The sequence below is a fragment of the Amphiura filiformis genome, chromosome 6, assembly GCF_039555335.1.
Source record: "Amphiura filiformis chromosome 6, Afil_fr2py, whole genome shotgun sequence".
NCBI classification, from domain to species: Eukaryota; Metazoa; Echinodermata; class Ophiuroidea; order Amphilepidida; family Amphiuridae; genus Amphiura; species Amphiura filiformis.
The window spans coordinates 22343538-22361745 of record NC_092633.1 but is presented as its reverse complement, the minus strand read 5'-3'; the positions used below and the strand labels follow the sequence as shown (position 1 = coordinate 22361745).

The 18208-nt window shown below is 34.1% G+C and overlaps 1 protein-coding gene across 1 annotated transcript in view; it reads right to left on the bottom strand.

The window, feature by feature from the left end:
* Positions 1-18208, bottom strand: part of LOC140155154 (uncharacterized) — a 261547-nt gene that overhangs the window by 17150 nt on the left and 226189 nt on the right. The window contains 2 exon segments of the mRNA XM_072177880.1: positions 1697-4590; positions 14584-14808. Of these exon segments, the coding sequence (XP_072033981.1) occupies positions 1697-4590; positions 14584-14808 (3119 nt within the window).

Below are 18208 nucleotides of genomic sequence, written 5' to 3'. Positions count from 1 at the left end.
ATCAGAATACAACATAAAGAAAAAAATCATGTGGTTGTGGTTATAGGAAATTATATTTCACATTTCATGGTTTAATGTTATTTTATTATGCCTGGATAATAGCAAAGAGAATTGGTTAATGGACGCACACCCTGGGCACCTTTTCTCCACCCTTCCTGTTACCTCAATTTGGTTAACATACCCACAATGTGTAACATTTTTTATGTGAAGAAAAAAAATGAATTATGCATGTGATGATTTGGATTATCGTACAGTCGTACACTGTATAAATAGCTGCTTAAAAACTTAAAAAGTCCTGTTTACTTAAAGCAACTTTGAAAAAAAATATACTACTTGCCTCTTAGCAATGTAGATCATTTTGATGAGGGCAAAAAAATTGAAACAAGTTTACGGCAACATGATGAAACTGTCTTGATCTTAAGACCAAGTAGTAAACATTCTTAAAATAACAAACAAACAAGCAAACAAACAAACACTCAATACAAATAAACAAACAAGCAAACAAAGAAATAAACAGTAAGTAAGCACACAGACAAACAAATAAAAGCATATTATGAAGAGACCTGATCAAGCAAACTCAAGACAAGTTCTAAAATGCAGATCCCTGGCACAGATTATGGGTTCCTCTACCAGTTTGTACCAAATTCCTTCCTGCAAGGTAATAGGCATATTGCATAACAATAGATACAGCTCGGAAGTAGTTCCATCTCCTTTGTTATTGCAATACACATTATATCATATTGTGGGAAAGAATTTCAGTCAAAATGACTTTCGGAAGACAAACTCAGGCTCCAAATATAATTTGCAATCTTTCTATATAATGATCAAGTTTCACACTCATCATCACATCACATTATTATGCTGTCATATTCAAATTTGCTCATCAATAAACAAAAAGCCATATTCAAGCACAAGTTGCACACTAAGGTGAAACACAACATTCAAAGTGGGTGCAAAATTGTAATACAGACCAACTCCTTTTATTTAGCCATGACGGAAATAAACATTGGCCGGATAAGTCAATTATGTGTAATTCTGTAATGAATGTCCAAAGTGCCAATGACTAAATACAGGGTAATAACACTGAAATATGGTATTTGAGTGTTTTATGCAACAGATAGGCTTCAGAGAATGAATTTAAGTGTCAAAGCATTAATAACCCATTTTCCTATCAAGATCACACAGCCAGATAATATAGAGATCCACATAAACGAGTCCGGATAAGGAAGATTGGACCTTACATTTAGCATTCCGTTGCACCACATACTTCCCTTTCCAAATGGTAATGCATCAAATTTCTACTTTATGGAGAATAATTTGGCATGCTATGAAAAATTGCAAATTATGAAGCCTGTCTAGCATATTCATGTTCTTACCAGGTTGGACATCTTAAACCAGATATGTTTTTTGTCTTAAAGAGGGAGCCCCGTTAGAGCAGTTCGTCTGGGGTGAACCACGCCTGCCTGGTTATCAAATTAATCAGTGACAAGGTTATCTCTGAATTTGACATGTGCTAATTGATGTTTTAATGTTATTGCATCAATTAGCACCTGACAAATTCAGAGATAACCTTATCACTGATTAATTTGATAACCAGGCAGGCGTGGTTCACCCCAGAAGAACTGCTCTTGCAGGGCTTCCTCTTCAATATTGCTTGCTTTGGTCACAATTATTATCACCCATCAATCTGACTCACCTGAATTGTAGGAGTTCTTCTGTGATTCCCCTTGACTCAAGCATCGTTGATGAGGTATCTGCTTCCTTTTCTGACTCCTCTGATTCCTTAACTGCAGCAGGTTGTTCCTGGTCGATATCATTTGGAGATTTCTCCTCAATCACATCTTTTGTGGTAGGTAAAAGTTTGTTATTGGACACAGATATATTTAAGCTAGTTGGTTTCTGTCTTGAAGATGGTTTAATGTCAGGTGTAGACTCTTCTGATGTTGCCGTATTCTTCTTATTACGTCCTGGCATTTTTGGAGAAGCATCTAATTGTGGTAGTTCCATTGAGCCTACTTCTCGCCTCCTAGGAGGAGGAGTACGACCAGAATCTCTATCTAAAGATCTGGTTTTCTTAAGTTTCATGTTTTCTTCGTTGATGAAACCCGACAAAGGAAAATTCTCATTTCTTCCAAGAGATCGTGATCTTAAGTTTCTTGACGGAGTTGCTGGTCTGTCCTCTTCTACACCACATTGGTCAACTGAGTGGGTTCTGTTAAGTTGGACACGTGTAGTAACTTTACCATTAGGCAAAGGTTGAGTAGTTTTCTTCCATTGACTACAAGAGTCTGTGGTAGCATTCACTGCTATAACGGGACGTTCATCCAAATTTTGTACGCTACTACATTTCTTTGGACTACTTTGTACAGTCATTGGTGGGATGTCTTCCTGAGAGGGTGTAATGAATGACCCTATTTTATTTTCATAAGGGGTCTTTTGGTATTCCAATTTTTGCACACTTGCACTGGAAGTTTGATCTTCAGAGGAAGCACTTGTGTTGCCTGGCAACTTTGTTTCAATATGTTTACTAGTACTTTCATCATCTTTATCATCAGTATTGGTAGTCTCTTCCACAGTCTCATCACAAGGCATTGGTTTATCACTAGTATTGGTAAGATCATTGAGTAGCACCTTAGTTTTAACGGGAGAGCGGAGGACAAGGCAAGGTATGGGCATTACATCTAGGGATGAGATGATTTGAGATGAGTCTTGTTCAGTTTTCACCCAGGGTGATACAACATTAATGCTAGATTCAGTTCTGCTCCTATTTCTATTACCAAGATTAACCTCAGCTGTGGTTACGTAGTTCACTTGTCTAATTGCGATCTTCTCAGCTAGCTCTGCACTTGTTGTCCTGTTGGGTGATGTCTTACAGCTGCTTGTATCACCACAAGGTGATGTTCTAACAGTGTCTTTTGCACAGTCTTCCTTATTCGCTTCCGATTATTCCTGCATTTGCTTTTTCTGTGCTGTACACAAAGGACCTGAGCATATTAAGGAAGATGGACAACACATATCTTCACATGGTGATACAGGGTACAGATTTGGTCCACCGCATGTCCTTAAGCAATGGGCATTTGATGACTTGTCGTGGTGATTTGAACAAGGTTGGGAGGAATGCATATCTTGCATTTTATCACTAACAGACAAACAATTGCTGTTAATTTCAGCACCTTTATTTTGTTCTTCAGCTTTCACATTACTGGAGTCCGGGGATTTAGTTTGATTGCATAGAGTATTGTCATCACTACATGTATGTTGATGACTTAAATCATTCACCTTACAGTTGTATTGCTCTTTGTGAGGCCAATTTCCATGTACTGCATTACACCTGCACAATTTACCAAGCTGACGAGGAGATAACAACACTGGTGATGCATCTGACCTTTGACCTTCTGGAGAAAGTGTTGTTTCCTCTCTTGTAGATGAACTAGTAAGTGCGGGTGTTTCAATTTCATTTTGTGGTGGTGAATGCTCTTCAGTTGCGTTATCACATTTTGCATAATTAAAATCCACACTTTCTGGTTCTTTAGCAGACGATTCTTCCACATCTTCTTGTGATTCATCAATCTCCTCCTCATCTTTTTCAAGGGAACTATCAAGAATTTGATCATCTAGACTGATTTCAAGCATATCGCCTTCATCGGTCCAAGATGGCGACAAAGGAGGTGAGAGCGACACAACTCGTTCCAAAGCAGTCTCAATACTTGCAGAACTTAAACTACTTGTACTTGTGTCTAATAATTCAGGCATAGTAGCATATCCTTCTCCAAGATCTGAATCAAGAGAATCCTCTCTTTCCAATGGTAATGTTATCTGACCTTTAACAAGCTTCTGACGCGAATTACCACTGTTGTGTGCTTCCGCTTTCCGCTTTTGCTGCATGCCTGGCTTGGGATCAAGAGTTAAGCTTTCAAAACTTTTCACGCTAGAGCTGATCTCTCTCAATTCTTGCAGTAAACTCTGTGCATAGTGAAATGGTGCATGTACGTAAGGTTTACTGTACTTATCACCGAGCACATAGCCATTTCTAACCTCTCCATTGTGATGTCCATTTAATTTAGATTGCACTGACACAGGTGGTGCATGACCATTTCTGACAGAAGCTATGCTTCTAATTTGCATACTCTCCTGCTGACCATTGACCACACCCATTCTGTGATTTGCACCAGAATCATCTGGGTTGAATCTCTGGTGAGGAGATGGTGATTTGACTAAGTTCCAATCATTCTTCTCTTGTGGACTCTTTGCACCTTCATTAGTCCTTAAACTGGCAAGAGTAAATCTATACGTTGAGGTCTGTACTGTTGGTTGATAGCTACTAGATACCACCCTATCTTGATATCTCTGAGGGCTTTTATCCCCTTGTCTACCGCTATGTGCATCACCATTTTGCTGTCTATAACCTGACAGTTTTTCTACATCTGGTGTAATGTGAAATCTGTATCTATCCATGGAGCAGGTCTGAGTGAGAAAGGCTTCATGGGAGGAGAGTTGCATCTGACTGTTTCCCTGAAGAACCGCTGGCCGATATCTTGATTGCAGTAATGGCGCTTGGTGTTGTGAGGTGTATCGTGAACTGAACACAACCTGTATACAAAGAAGAAAGAAAGAATGCGATTAAAATCTTATGTTTTGCAAAAATGATTCCTTGACTGTTATAAGACATGAATAAAACAAATGCCATAATGTGGTAAACAATAGACTCTTTTTACTGCAAATTCACTTGGACACAAAAGAGCACATTAGGCAGATATATATTTAAAAATTGCTCAAAATATAACACTAACCTTGTACCTTCCAAAAGCACTTTGCCTGTCACTAGGTATAGGCAAAACTTTGCAAGGTTCTTCAGGAGCACAGTCCCCTTTACAAACAGTGCAATTCAGCTCCATTTTATACTAAACAAAGTTCATCAAGTTATTGTTGTATAAGTATGGCTAATTATTGCTGATTTTTTAGTCCAGTCATCTAAAAGCAATCTGGTTTGAATTAAGAAACTTCCCAGTATTAGCCAACAAATAGTTTCTGGTAACATCACAAAAGCAAATGCTTGTAGTTGAACATATGCAACATTTACACAAGCAAATACATCCCCGTGACTAAAATAGTGTCAGATTTTGCCAAAGAGTGGCAATAACATCTATATCCAGAACAGCAAATGTTGTTTTATCACTCAACATGCAGCATTGCATCGGTAACAAAGCTTGCATAATGTAATAGTCCCAAAAGCCCGGCTGCGTGCAACTTCAAACAACATGATGTCAACCGGCCATACAGTCTCATCTAAACGCCTAGGAAACTATCCTTCCTCCTTCAACAATGTAGTTGACATATCTCAATTCAATATCACAGCGTCTGGTTTCGTTCACGTACCATGTCTGTCTACCTACTAAAAGCTTAATCCTTATTGGCCAAAAATAGCAATCAAAGTCCCAGGCTTACATCTTCAAAGTGGCAATGTTTGATAATTTATACTAAAATGTCATAACCCGAATATGAGTTAAAAGGCCTATTCAGTGATCCCAGCGCAAGTGTGAAAAAATTAGAATCGTTTATCAATTGCTTAAAAGTGAAAGATAAGTCATTCAAATTGTCATTTGGTATTTTTGAAATGAAAAATTTGGCAAAAAGCGAACAGCAGTATTGACAAAGTTGAAGCGCCATTCAAATACATAGCTAATTTATATACTGTCATTAAGCCTAAATGACAGATTCATGTAAATGCCATATTTTGTCTTCAATTCATACAGCTTTTGGCTGAACCCTTAGCAGGCTATGTTAACATCTATGACAAAAACAAAGGTACCAAAATTGGAATATTGATGATTTTTATGATTATCCGGATACACAAATTAGTGAATAGGCCTTTAAAGGAATAGTGTACCACGTTGATCAAATATTCATGAAAGAACATCACATGAATCTGAAGTCCATCATTCCAAAGCTCTTAACTTTTACTTTCATTTACCAAGTATTTTTTAATATTCATGAGGAAAATGTTTCACAATTTTTTTGTGAGCAAATAGTCATTTTAACAGTCGTTCTTTGCTTGACAAGACAAATTGCTTGTGGTCAAGAAGTCTAGTTAACCGACTACTGTCTGCTTCTTGTTTTGAATGTAGTTGACCTAATTAAGGCCCACATCCTTTAAGGGTATCCTCTCTTTCCATATTTGATATCTAACTAAGCTAAAAAATCTACACTATTATCTTTATCTGTAACTAGAAACGTCACGGTTTTCGATGCAAGGCGTAGATTGGAATGCCTCCACCATGCAGCTATTTAAAATTCGGAAAGATATTTTAACAGCTAAATGTCAAGCGGTAACCAAACAAATATAACCTCAAATGACCTTTGACCTCCATATGTGACCTTGGATACCACCAATGCATGAAGGTACCCATAATGCAGCTACGATCCAAATTTGGTTGCATTATGATTTAAACTTTTCATATGAGACCAAATTTTAACCAAAAGTCTTAAATAATGGTACAAGTTGTTATTCAATCATTTCATTGCTTTTTTGAGTGAAAATGTTTGATAACATTATTTGTTAATAATATACTGCATATTAAATGAATTAAAATAAACTGTGAAACTTAAGACAGTTTGATTCCAAGTCTATTTCATCAGGTCCTCCACTTACAGCCTCAGTGGAAATTGAGATTGAATTAAGCATTTCCTTTCTCTACACCCAAAGGCTGACAGTACAATTGTTCACTTCATTGTTGGGTGTGGCATTCTTTCCTTATTCTTTATCTTCAAATCTTTTTCTCACTTTTCTTCCCAATAGGCCAGCATACTGATATAGACTTAGCCAGGCTTGAGCTTTTTGTTTGAGCCTGGTCCCACCAGGACTCAAGTGTCTCCACACGGAGCGACCATTTAAACAAACTTGATCCTAACCATATGGTTTTATTAATACTGTCTTGTCTGATTATTTTAGGAAATCTTGTCCAAAGATGACCCAAGTCTTTATAAAAATTATTACTGTAACGAATCCCACAGAGAATTTAATGACATAGAAGCAGGTCAACTGCATGATCCAGTGAGTTCCGCCAAGGAAATTGAGACAAGATTGTTACTGCAAATAAATGCTAATTATCATTAAATCTCTATTAAAGGGATATTCACCCTAGCAGAAATTCTATACAGCAAGAAGTGTATCAAAAGTGTATCAAAGTGTATTAAAACTGTATCAAACAGCAATTTAATACAGTTTTGATATACAAAGGGTGTATTGAAAATGTATCAACTGAAAATATAAGGTATCAAAACTGTATCAAATACCACCTAACTGTATCAAAATGTATCAAAAGTGTATCAAATTTGAACTTAGTTAATTTTGGCCATGCTTGTGGTGTATCAAAAGTGTATCAAATTGAACTTTGCAGTTTTTCAGTGTATGTAAAGTGTATCAAAGTGAACTTTTTGGTGCTAGATGTATATCAAAAGTGTATCAAATTGGACTTAGTCAAATTCTGGCTGCATACAGTGTATCAAAAGTGTATTAAATTGGACTTTGCCTGTTTTTTAGTGTATGTAAAGTGTATCAAATTGAACTTAGTTAATTTTTGGTGTCTAGAGGTATATCAAAAGTGTATCAAATTGGACTTAGTCAAATTCTGGCTGCATACAGTGTATCAAAAGTGTATTAAATTGGACTTTGCCTGTTTTTTAGTGTATCAAAAGCGTATTAAATTGGACTTAGTTTATTTTGGGTGGCTAGAGGTATATCAAAAGTGTATCAAATTGGGCTTTCATAAACTGACCTTTTGTAGTGTATCAAAACTGTATCAATAACTGATCACATGTCTAGATAATGACTCATCATTTTCAAATTTGCCCATGTGGCATGTATGCAGTTAACACCAGGATTTGCATTTGGAAATGTACTGTATTTTAGAGCAAATTATGGTGTTTTATTTATCATGATGACGATACAAACATGCTTGTATACTGCACATTAGGTTACAATGTAGTTGTAATCAGGGACTGTGATTAAAGAGGAAATATCTGACTTTGTTCTGATAAGGTAAGCTTACTATATATTATATATAGGGCCTCAATGTATATGTATTAAGCATGAATATAGCACATGCCTGTATAGTAGATGTTATTGGTAGCCTTTTTGTCTCTTTATTGAGGGTAACTTCAGTGACAAGCACTGCATTCCAAGCAGGCCTTCTGATGTATGTATGTTCCATTTTGGTTGGGTTTTGCTTCTTTTTTGCAAGACTTTCTCACACATTTATCCTATTATTGTAATTTTGAACGTTGATAGGGAAAGTGCATTGAGCTGCTCCGTGATGGGGAAAGTGCTAGAGGTCAGCATTAGCAGTAGAGGGCAGTGTTGAATTTGAGCTTGATTAGACTAATTTCAAAATTTGACCTTTGACCCCTTCACTTTGGGGTCATTAATGTTTGCAAATATGTTTAGATCATGTACGGATAATTCTTGTTGAATTTGAGCTTGATTGGACCAATTTTGAAATTTGAAAAACTGTATCAAAAGTGTATAAAAAACTGTATCAAAAGTGTATCAAAAGTGTATCAAAAGTGTATAAAAAACTGTATCAAAAGTGTATCAAAAAACTATCAAAAGTGTATCAAAAAACTATCAAAAGTGTATAAAAACTGTATCAAAAACTATATCAAAGGTGTATCAAATGGCATGTATCAAAAATAGGGCGGTCCAGCTGGCCAGCATTAGAATTGGAACGCTGATTTGATACAGTGACATATTTGATACACTTTTGATATAATTATGTATAAAATGTGTATAAAATGAATGGATAAGAATTTCAATGCTAATTTGATACAGTTTAAATTGGCACGCTGATTTCATACAGTGACATATTTGATACACTTTTGATATAATTATGTATGAAATGTGTATGAAATGAAAGGATCAAAATTTCAACGCTAATTTGATACAGTTTAAATTGGAACGCTGATTTGATACAGTAACATATTCGATACACTTTTGATATCAAATGTGTATGAAATGAAAGGATAAAAATTTCAACGCTAATTTGATACAGTTTAAATTGGAACCCTGATTTGATACAGTTACATATTTCATACACTTTTGATATAATTATGTATGAAATGTGTATGAAATGAAAGGATAAAATTTGAACGCTAATTTGATACAGTTTAAATTGGAACGCTGATTTGATACAGTTACATATTTCATACACTTTTGATATAATTATGTATGAAATGTGTATGAAATGAAAGGATAAAAATTTCAACGCTAATTTGATACAGTTTAAATTGGAACCCTCATTTGATACAGTAACATATTCGATACACTTTTGATATAAATTATGTATGAAATGTGTATGAAATGAAAGGATAAAAATTTGAACGCTTAATTTGATACAGTTTAAATTGGAACCCTGATTTGATACAGTAACATATTCGATACACTTTTGATATAAATTATGTATGAAATGTGTATGAAATGAAAGGATAAAAATTTCAACGCTAATTTGATACAGTTTAAATTGGAACCCTGATTTGATACAGTTACATATTTCATACACTTTTGATATAATTATGTATGAAATGTGTATGAAATGAAAGGATAAAATTTGAACGCTAATTTGATACAGTTTAAATTGGAACGCTGATTTGATACAGTTACATATTTCATACACTTTTGATATAATTATGTATGAAATATGTATGAAATGAAAGGATAAAAATTTGAACATAAATTTGATACAGTTTAAATTGGAACCCTCATTTGATACAGTAACATATTCGATACACTTTTGATATAAATTATGTATGAAATGTGTATGAAATGAAAGGATAAACATTTGAACATAAATTTGATACAGTTTAAATTGGAACCCTCATTTGATACAGTAACATATTCGATACACTTTTGATATAAATTATGTATGAAATGTGTATGAAATGAAAGGATAAAAATTTCAACGCTAATTTGATACAGTTTAAATTGGACCCTGATTTGATATAGTTACATATTTCATACACTTTTGATATAATTATGTATGAAATGTGTATGAAATGAAAGGATAAAATTTGAACACTAATTTGATACAGTTTAAATTGGAACGCTGATTTGATACAGTTACATATTTCATACACTTTTGATATAATTATGTATGAAATGTGTATGAAATGAAAGGATAAAAATTTCAACATAAATTTGATACAGTTTAAATTGGAACCCTCATTTGATACAGTAACATATTCGATACACTTTTGATATAAATTATGTATGAAATGTGTATGAAATGAAAGGATAAAAATTTGAACGCTAATTTGATACAGTTTAAATTGGAACCCTGATTTGATACAGTAACATATTCGATACACTTTTGATATAAATTATGTATGAAATGTGTATGAAATGAAAGGATAAAAATTTCAACGCTAATTTGATACAGTTTAAATTGGAACCCTGATTTGATACAGTTACATATTTCATACACTTTTGATATAATTATGTATGAAATGTGTATGAAATGAAAGGATAAAATTTGAACGCTAATTTGATACAGTTTAAATTGGAACGCTGATTTGATACAGTTACATATTTCATACACTTTTGATATAATTATGTATGAAATGTGTATGAAATGAAAGGATAAAAATTTGAATAAAATTTGATACAGTTTAAATTGGAACCCTCATTTGATACAGTAACATATTCGATACACTTTTGATATAAATTATGTATGAAATGTGTATGAAATGAAAGGATAAAAATTTGAGCATAAATTTGATACAGTTTAAATTGGAACCCTCATTTGATACAGTAACATATTCGATACACTTTTGATATAAATGATGTATGAAATGTGTATGAAATGAAAGGATAAAAATTTGAACATAAATTTGATACAGTTTAAATTGGAACCCTGATTTGATACAGTAACATATTCGATACACTTTTGATATAAATTATGTATGAAATGTGTATGAAATGAAAGGATAAAATTTGAATGTTAATTTGATAGTTTAAATTGGAACGCTGATTTGATACAGTTACATATTTCATACACTTATGATATAATTATGTATGAAATATGTATGAAATGAAAGGATAAAAATTTGAACGCAAATTTGATACAGTTTAAATTGGAACCCTCATTTGATACAGTAACATATTCGATACACTTTTGATATAAATTATGTATGAAATGTGTATGAAATGAAAGGATAAAAATTTGAACGCAAATTTGATACAGTTTAAATTGGAACCCTCATTTGATACAGTAACATATTCGATACACTTTGATATAAATTATGTATGAAACTTTGATATAAATTATGTATGAAATGAAAGGATAAAAATTTGAACATAAATTTGATACAGTTTAAATTGGAACCCTCATTTGATACAGTAACATATTCAATACACTTTTGATATAAATTATGTATGAAATGTGTATGAAATGAAAGGATAAAAATTTCAACGAAAATTTGATACAGTTTAAATTGGAACCCACATTTGATACAGTAACATATTCGATACACTTTTGATATAAATTATGTATGAAATGTGTATGAAATGAAAGGATAAAAATTTCAATGCTAATTTGATACAGTTTAAATTGGAACCCTCATTTGATACAGTAACATATTCGATACACTTTTGATATAAATGATGTATGAAATGTGTATGAAATGAAAGGATAAAAATTTGAACGCTAATTTGATACAGTATAAATTGGAACCCTGATTTGATACAGTAACATATTCAATACACTTTTGATATAAATTATGAATGAAATGTGTATGAAATGAAAGGATAAAAATTTCAATGCTAATTTGATACAGTTTAAATTGGAACCCTCATTTGATACAATAACATATTCGATACACTTTTGATATAAATTATGTATGAAATGTGTATGAAATGAAAGGATAAAAATTTGAACGCTAATTTGATACAGTTTAAATTGGAACCCTGATTTGATACAGTTACTTATTTGATACACTTTTGATATAATTATGTATCAAATATGTATGAAATGAAAGGATACATTTCATTTGATACTTTTTGATACATTATCTTGGCATTTGATACACTTTTGATATGTATAAAATGTGTATGCAATGTTAATTTGATACAGTTTTGATACATAAAAGTGTATGAAATGAGGGTTCCAATTCAAAGCCTTTTATTTCATACATTTTTCATACGTATCAAAAGTGGTGTATCAAAAGTGTATCAAATTTCAGCCAGGGCAGAGATACGTCCCCAAACATGGCATTTTTGTTGCACTATTAGAATAGTTACTAATCTAATAATAACCCCTACAATGAATTAAGGAGACACTGCGATTTCATGTCAAGAGAGGCATATCTTAAAGGAGTATTATGTGATCCTAGCATCCTCTTTTCATGACATTTTTTTCAATAGATATTTACGAAATAGTTTATTCCTAAAATTTCAGATGATTCCGATTTTGCATTAATGAGTTATGCATGATTATGTGTATTACACTGCTCCATAGACAATGTATTGTAATTTCATTCTGGTGTATCAGAACGCAATTCAAATTTGGCGATATTTTTGCAAAACAAGTTAATTTGCAAGAAACTTTTTGTACATAAACACTATGTATAGCCATAGGTTTCCAGTGGTATGAAAATCTCAACTTTTCTTGAGAAAAGTGGGGGGATAAGGCTGTAGATCACGAAATGCCCTTTTAATTCTTACTGCCCTGGAATAGGGGATACAATTTCAAAGACAGATGCAACCCTTCAACTTTCATATTTTGTTGTTCTGTAAAGGAATGGTTCAAGGGTATTTCCCAAACATTATAAGTGACTTTATCAAACATTATAAGTGACTTCAACAAATTTGACAGATTTTGATTTTACGGTTCTCCTTTTAAAGTACCTTTAATTGCATTAATTTGATTCATATTGCTCAAGTTGATTCATATTGCTCAAGTTCAAAGGACGTAGTAGGATTGGATCCAGGTGGAATCTACTTTTAAGTCCAATCACAGATCCTGGATCCAGGATCTGTGGTCCAATCATACGTTATTATTTCATGAATGTTTACACTCTGTGTTCTTAAAAGTTTTAACAAATGTTTTTAGACTTTTTGAGAATTTAGACTTTGCCTCTCATAAGGCAAAAAAAAAATTGTTGTGTTGCCCTCAACTGCCCGACCCTAAATCCTGGAAAATCAGGGTCGCAATTTTTTTTTTTTTTTTGAATGATGATTTTTACAGATTTTTTCAAAAAATCAATGTTTTTCACTTTAAATTTATATTTTATTGAAAGACTAGTCTTTAATTGATGTCTAACAGGTATCCAAAAGTCAAAATTGACAAAAGTCCCCTAATTAAAGAAGCATTATTTAATATTTAAAAAAAAAAAAAAAAAAAAAGAAATCCGACCATCCGGCCCAAATTTCCCATTTTCCCACTTGAGGGCAACACAACAACTTTTTTTTTGGCCTAAAGAATCCACTGGGTCTTGCCATTTCAAATCATTTATAGTTCCAGAATCAACTTAATTCCTTCCAGTTTGTAACTTCCATAATCACTGATAATAGGTAAAATATATAATATGATGGCTAGAATAATTTGGTAGTTTGGTTTATTTTAATAACTTTAATTAAACAGTTGTGCAACAAGTATCCTGTTGTTCAATTGGAGTTACATAAGGAAGTCTACATATTAGTATATTAATGTCTCTAACATCAATCATACATTAACTTGACAACTTCAAGTTAGAAATAAAAATTAACCTGACGGAACCTGTGTTTTTTGTCTATTGGAAGGTAAAGAAGAAATTAAAGATGAGAAGATGAACATAGAAGTCACTTGATTCCCCCGGGATTCGAATCTTGGACCCCTCACTTGCCGAGCAAAAGATCACCGACATGTAGCCACACAGGTTTTGTTGGCCTGACCAGCAATTCCGTGGGTATTATGACTTAGGCTGATTGCATCATGGCATCACATGGAATGCATGCATGCTTTTATGTTTCTGGCCAGTGGAACTTGTGGGTGCAACAACACCAAAAAGTACATTTGTTTGTTTAAAAAGTGCCCCCTATTCTCAAACCTATTCCTCAAGTTGAGTTCAAGTTACATGCAGGTGGAGAGAATCCATATTCAGGGCTCAGGGATTCTGTCTGAAATGCAACATCCATATTATTTTAACATTAGCTTGACATTTGACTGGTTCATTTATTATCTCTTTTTTTCAAATTTTTTTTATTACCATTATTATTCTTTCACAAAGCCAGGCAATGGGGGCGGCTGCATATAATGGAGCTTAATGGCACCCTCTGCCATAATAGTGAAAGTTGCTGAAACACCAATGTGCAACCATTCAGATATGATGTCAAATGAGGGCTCACTTCAAATCCAAGTAGTCTGCACAGGGGGTTGGACTGAATTTGTTATGTTGTGACACCTTGATCCAAGCAAGAAAGCAATTAATATGATGTAAGATAATTATTTTAAGAGTATCATTTATGGAGATCACACAGGTGACACTAATATTAATATTATGAACATTAATCACAGATTTTCTGTCGTTCTCACCGCGAATTCTCAAAAAACTTACATTGTCACTAGAGGGTGCACTATGCTGTTGTCGCATCTTGTCGGTTGCTGCAGGATATGATTCAACACTAGAGTTGTACATGCTATCACTATGGTGATCAGGTCCTCGACTACCGACTGGCTTATTGTGCCCAGGGCTACTCACAGGGCTTTGTTGGGAAGAAGGAAAAAGGGAACCAGTATGAAGGGGGCTGGACGGACTGCCATATGTGTGTGGAAAGGAAGGCTGCAAGAAACGAAAAGAAAAAGAAAGCATGGTCAAAATCATAAGCAAATAATCATTTTAATTACGCTATTCAAAACAAGTTTGACAATTAGTCTGAAAATAACAAAAATTAGCAAAAATTTATTTAAAACATATGAACAACAAAACTAAAATAAAAATGAATGGGTTGGTATTTAAAGTAAAAGTATGTTTTTAGAGCTACTTTGCAACTTAGGTGGGACTACGGTGCATATCGATGTTGACTGTTCTAGACCACAGGTGCAGGCTGCAATTGTGTAACTACCCAGCAAACACAAAATGTTTTCGACATCATTCGCGAAAGGTTATAAAAGGTTGTCAGAAAACGTTTAAATGTCGGGTTATATAAAGGGTATATTAAGAGTATAAAACGTTTTCATAACCTTAAAAACATTTTTGATAATCTACTGCTCAGCAAACAAAAATGTTTTACAGAAAACGTTTAAATGTCGGGTTATATAAAGGGTATAAAAACGTTTTAATAACATTCCAAAAACATTCTTGAAAAACTTGATACAAAACATTCTAAACAGAATGTTATTTTGGGGTTGAAAAAATATTTTGCGAAAAATGTTTGCCCAAAATATTTTCAATAACGCTTTAAAAACGTTGCCATGACCTTGATATAACCCGACATTTAAATGTTATTAAAAGGTTTTAAAAAAAACATTTAAAGAACATTTCTGTGTTTCCTACGTTCAAATATTTTAACATAATGTTATTTAAGTATTGACACAATATTTGGCAAAAATGTTCTGCAAAAATAGTTTACAATAACATTTTTGCAAACATTTAAAAATATTGTTGTAGTGTGTTTTCATACAAAACGTTATAAAACGTTATCATGACCTTTATATAACCCGACATTTTAATGTTATTAAAACGTTTTACCTAAACCAAAAGCCAAAATATAACTTATTTAAAACGCGTTTTTAAAACGTTTTTGTGTTTGCTGGGTAGGCACTCAGACTGAGGGGGCAGCAAATAGGATGGAGGAATGAATATCATGTCACAGCAAGAGGAATCAGGATGTTTATAGACACCTGTACTGTATTAGAATTGCCAGCTCATGGGAGCATCAGAGTGGACAAGGTTCTTAACTGGTGTAACAAATGCCCCCACCCCCCCCTTCCTCTCCACCCCTCTGGTTGCACCACCGGTAGACTCTGGAAAATGCTTGCTTCAGTATCCCAGAAGATGAACTAAATGCACTCATTAAGCTGTTTTTATTGTTTTTTTCTATATAGAATCATGGGCAAATTTACAACAAATGGGAGATTGCAATGGTTTAGCCTATACATGAAAATATGAGAAATCTGGTATGACTTAATATTCCATGTTGCCACCATAGACCCACGCACTGGCATCAATAGCAAATTGCAATTTCTTAAATAACATTGTGCTCCTCATACTAGGAATGTAAAATGCTCAATTTAGCCTATCCATGCATTATATGCCAGGGAGGGTTAATGAATGTATCAAAGAATTCCTCTTTTGCTTCATTTACAACAAAGATCTCATTGTTCCAGAAAGTGTTAAGGGACCTTTCTTAATTCCTATTATCACACCACCCCTGACATTCCCATCAGATCCATGACATATCTCATCAGAAAATCAAACCCCATACAATTGCTCACATTGCTTTGCGATAGAGCATGTTTCCTCCCCTCTTTAGTCTTTAAATAGGATTTCCCCCCTTCCTTAATTCAGAGACAATAGCCAGCGGTCTGTCTGGGCCTAGGTACTGGATCACATCGGCTAACCCCGTGACATAAGCATTGTATAGCATGTTTACTGAAAACAGCTACTGTGTGTGGTTTTCAACAAGTTTTTCCAGGGTCTATTTGGTACCTGCCTGCAGTATCCGACCGCGGAACTATCACCTGACTTCAAGGGGTGTGGTTTGTACCAGGGGTTTGTGCAATTGGCAAATGGGACCAACTTATAACATCATGTATGAGATCTTGTTCTGTTGCCATTAATGATTTTAAACAAATTCTTAGTTATATTTTAATTTTACCCCTCCATCTATGATTCCTTGTGGACCACTCTTCCCATCTCATGATGATTGATTTACAACAGCAGTATTAAATGCCAACGGCTCTCACGATTGGTCAACAAATAACGAGAAACCACAAACATCCAGTATTATTATATTAATATCAATATTAATAAATTGCAATGCAGCAGCCATTGGATTTTAAACCTTTTTTCAAACAAAAAAACCCAACATAGTGAATCATAATATTCCATACACCCATGGGGCCGGCTATCAGTAACTTTGGTGCAAATAGATACCACCTACCCTGTCTTACACACGTTACAGTATTCAATATTAGGGTGACACGATCATGAGTCAAATAAGTAGCGATATCGTCAAAATAATGATTTTGATTGTTACACAAAAATTCCAATTAATCCCCTAATGATGTTTAAGCTTCTGGTCATGATCATTTTTGACACACTTTTGTGATCTCTCAACACATATGCCCTTATGAGATGATATAATCATGCATTTATATTTATAGATCGATATGACATTTCACTTCCATATAATGCTATGAAGGTAAATTAAGGTCATGTCCGCACAGTGCTAATGGGCTCATCTCTGTTTACTTGGTATTTGGATCAGCTTCCTCTGTAGTTTGCTAACGGGATGGGGAAGTTCCCCCACTCAACCCACACAACAACTTTGGAAGCATTTCATGGTACTCATCAGCATCAAAAGTGGGAAAAACCAGGGGTGAGATTCAAATACATTTTGACATGCCATCATGTTTAAGATGTGTGTGGGGAAGAATATCTCTTACAACACAATGTGCATTATCGTCGGATGGTATTGATGTTTACAGGAGCATATACAGGATTCAGCAACATCACGGTTCAAGTATGATTCTGGTGAGGTCCAAAACCCTTAGAATATCCTGGGTTTAAACACCATTTTGTCACATTTTGGTGCCATATCTGAAACCTTTCTTTTTAGCCACATACCCCTGGGGTGCACACACTCCCTCCTCAACCCTGAAAACGCCTTTGTGACTCTCCTTATATGACTAACATTGATGTTAAAATTGTTAATAAATATGTAATTAAATCAAGGTATATAATTCACTGAGCAACTTCTTGTCAAAGTTGTCAAATTTGGCAGACACCGGTAAGAATGTCCATCTTGAATATTGTGTTACTTTAAGCTCCAGATGTGCACGGCCCTGCACTTCTTAGATCGCCTTGATAAGAGTTCGAAGCCCTGTCGTCAACAGAGGGCAGTAAACTCGAGGTAAAGAATATCCCATATCGCGCTAATGAGCTGGGCAGTAACCGTAGAAAAAGCTCGTTTCTGGCGAAAATTGACAAATAACTTGCACAAATTTGTAGATACAGT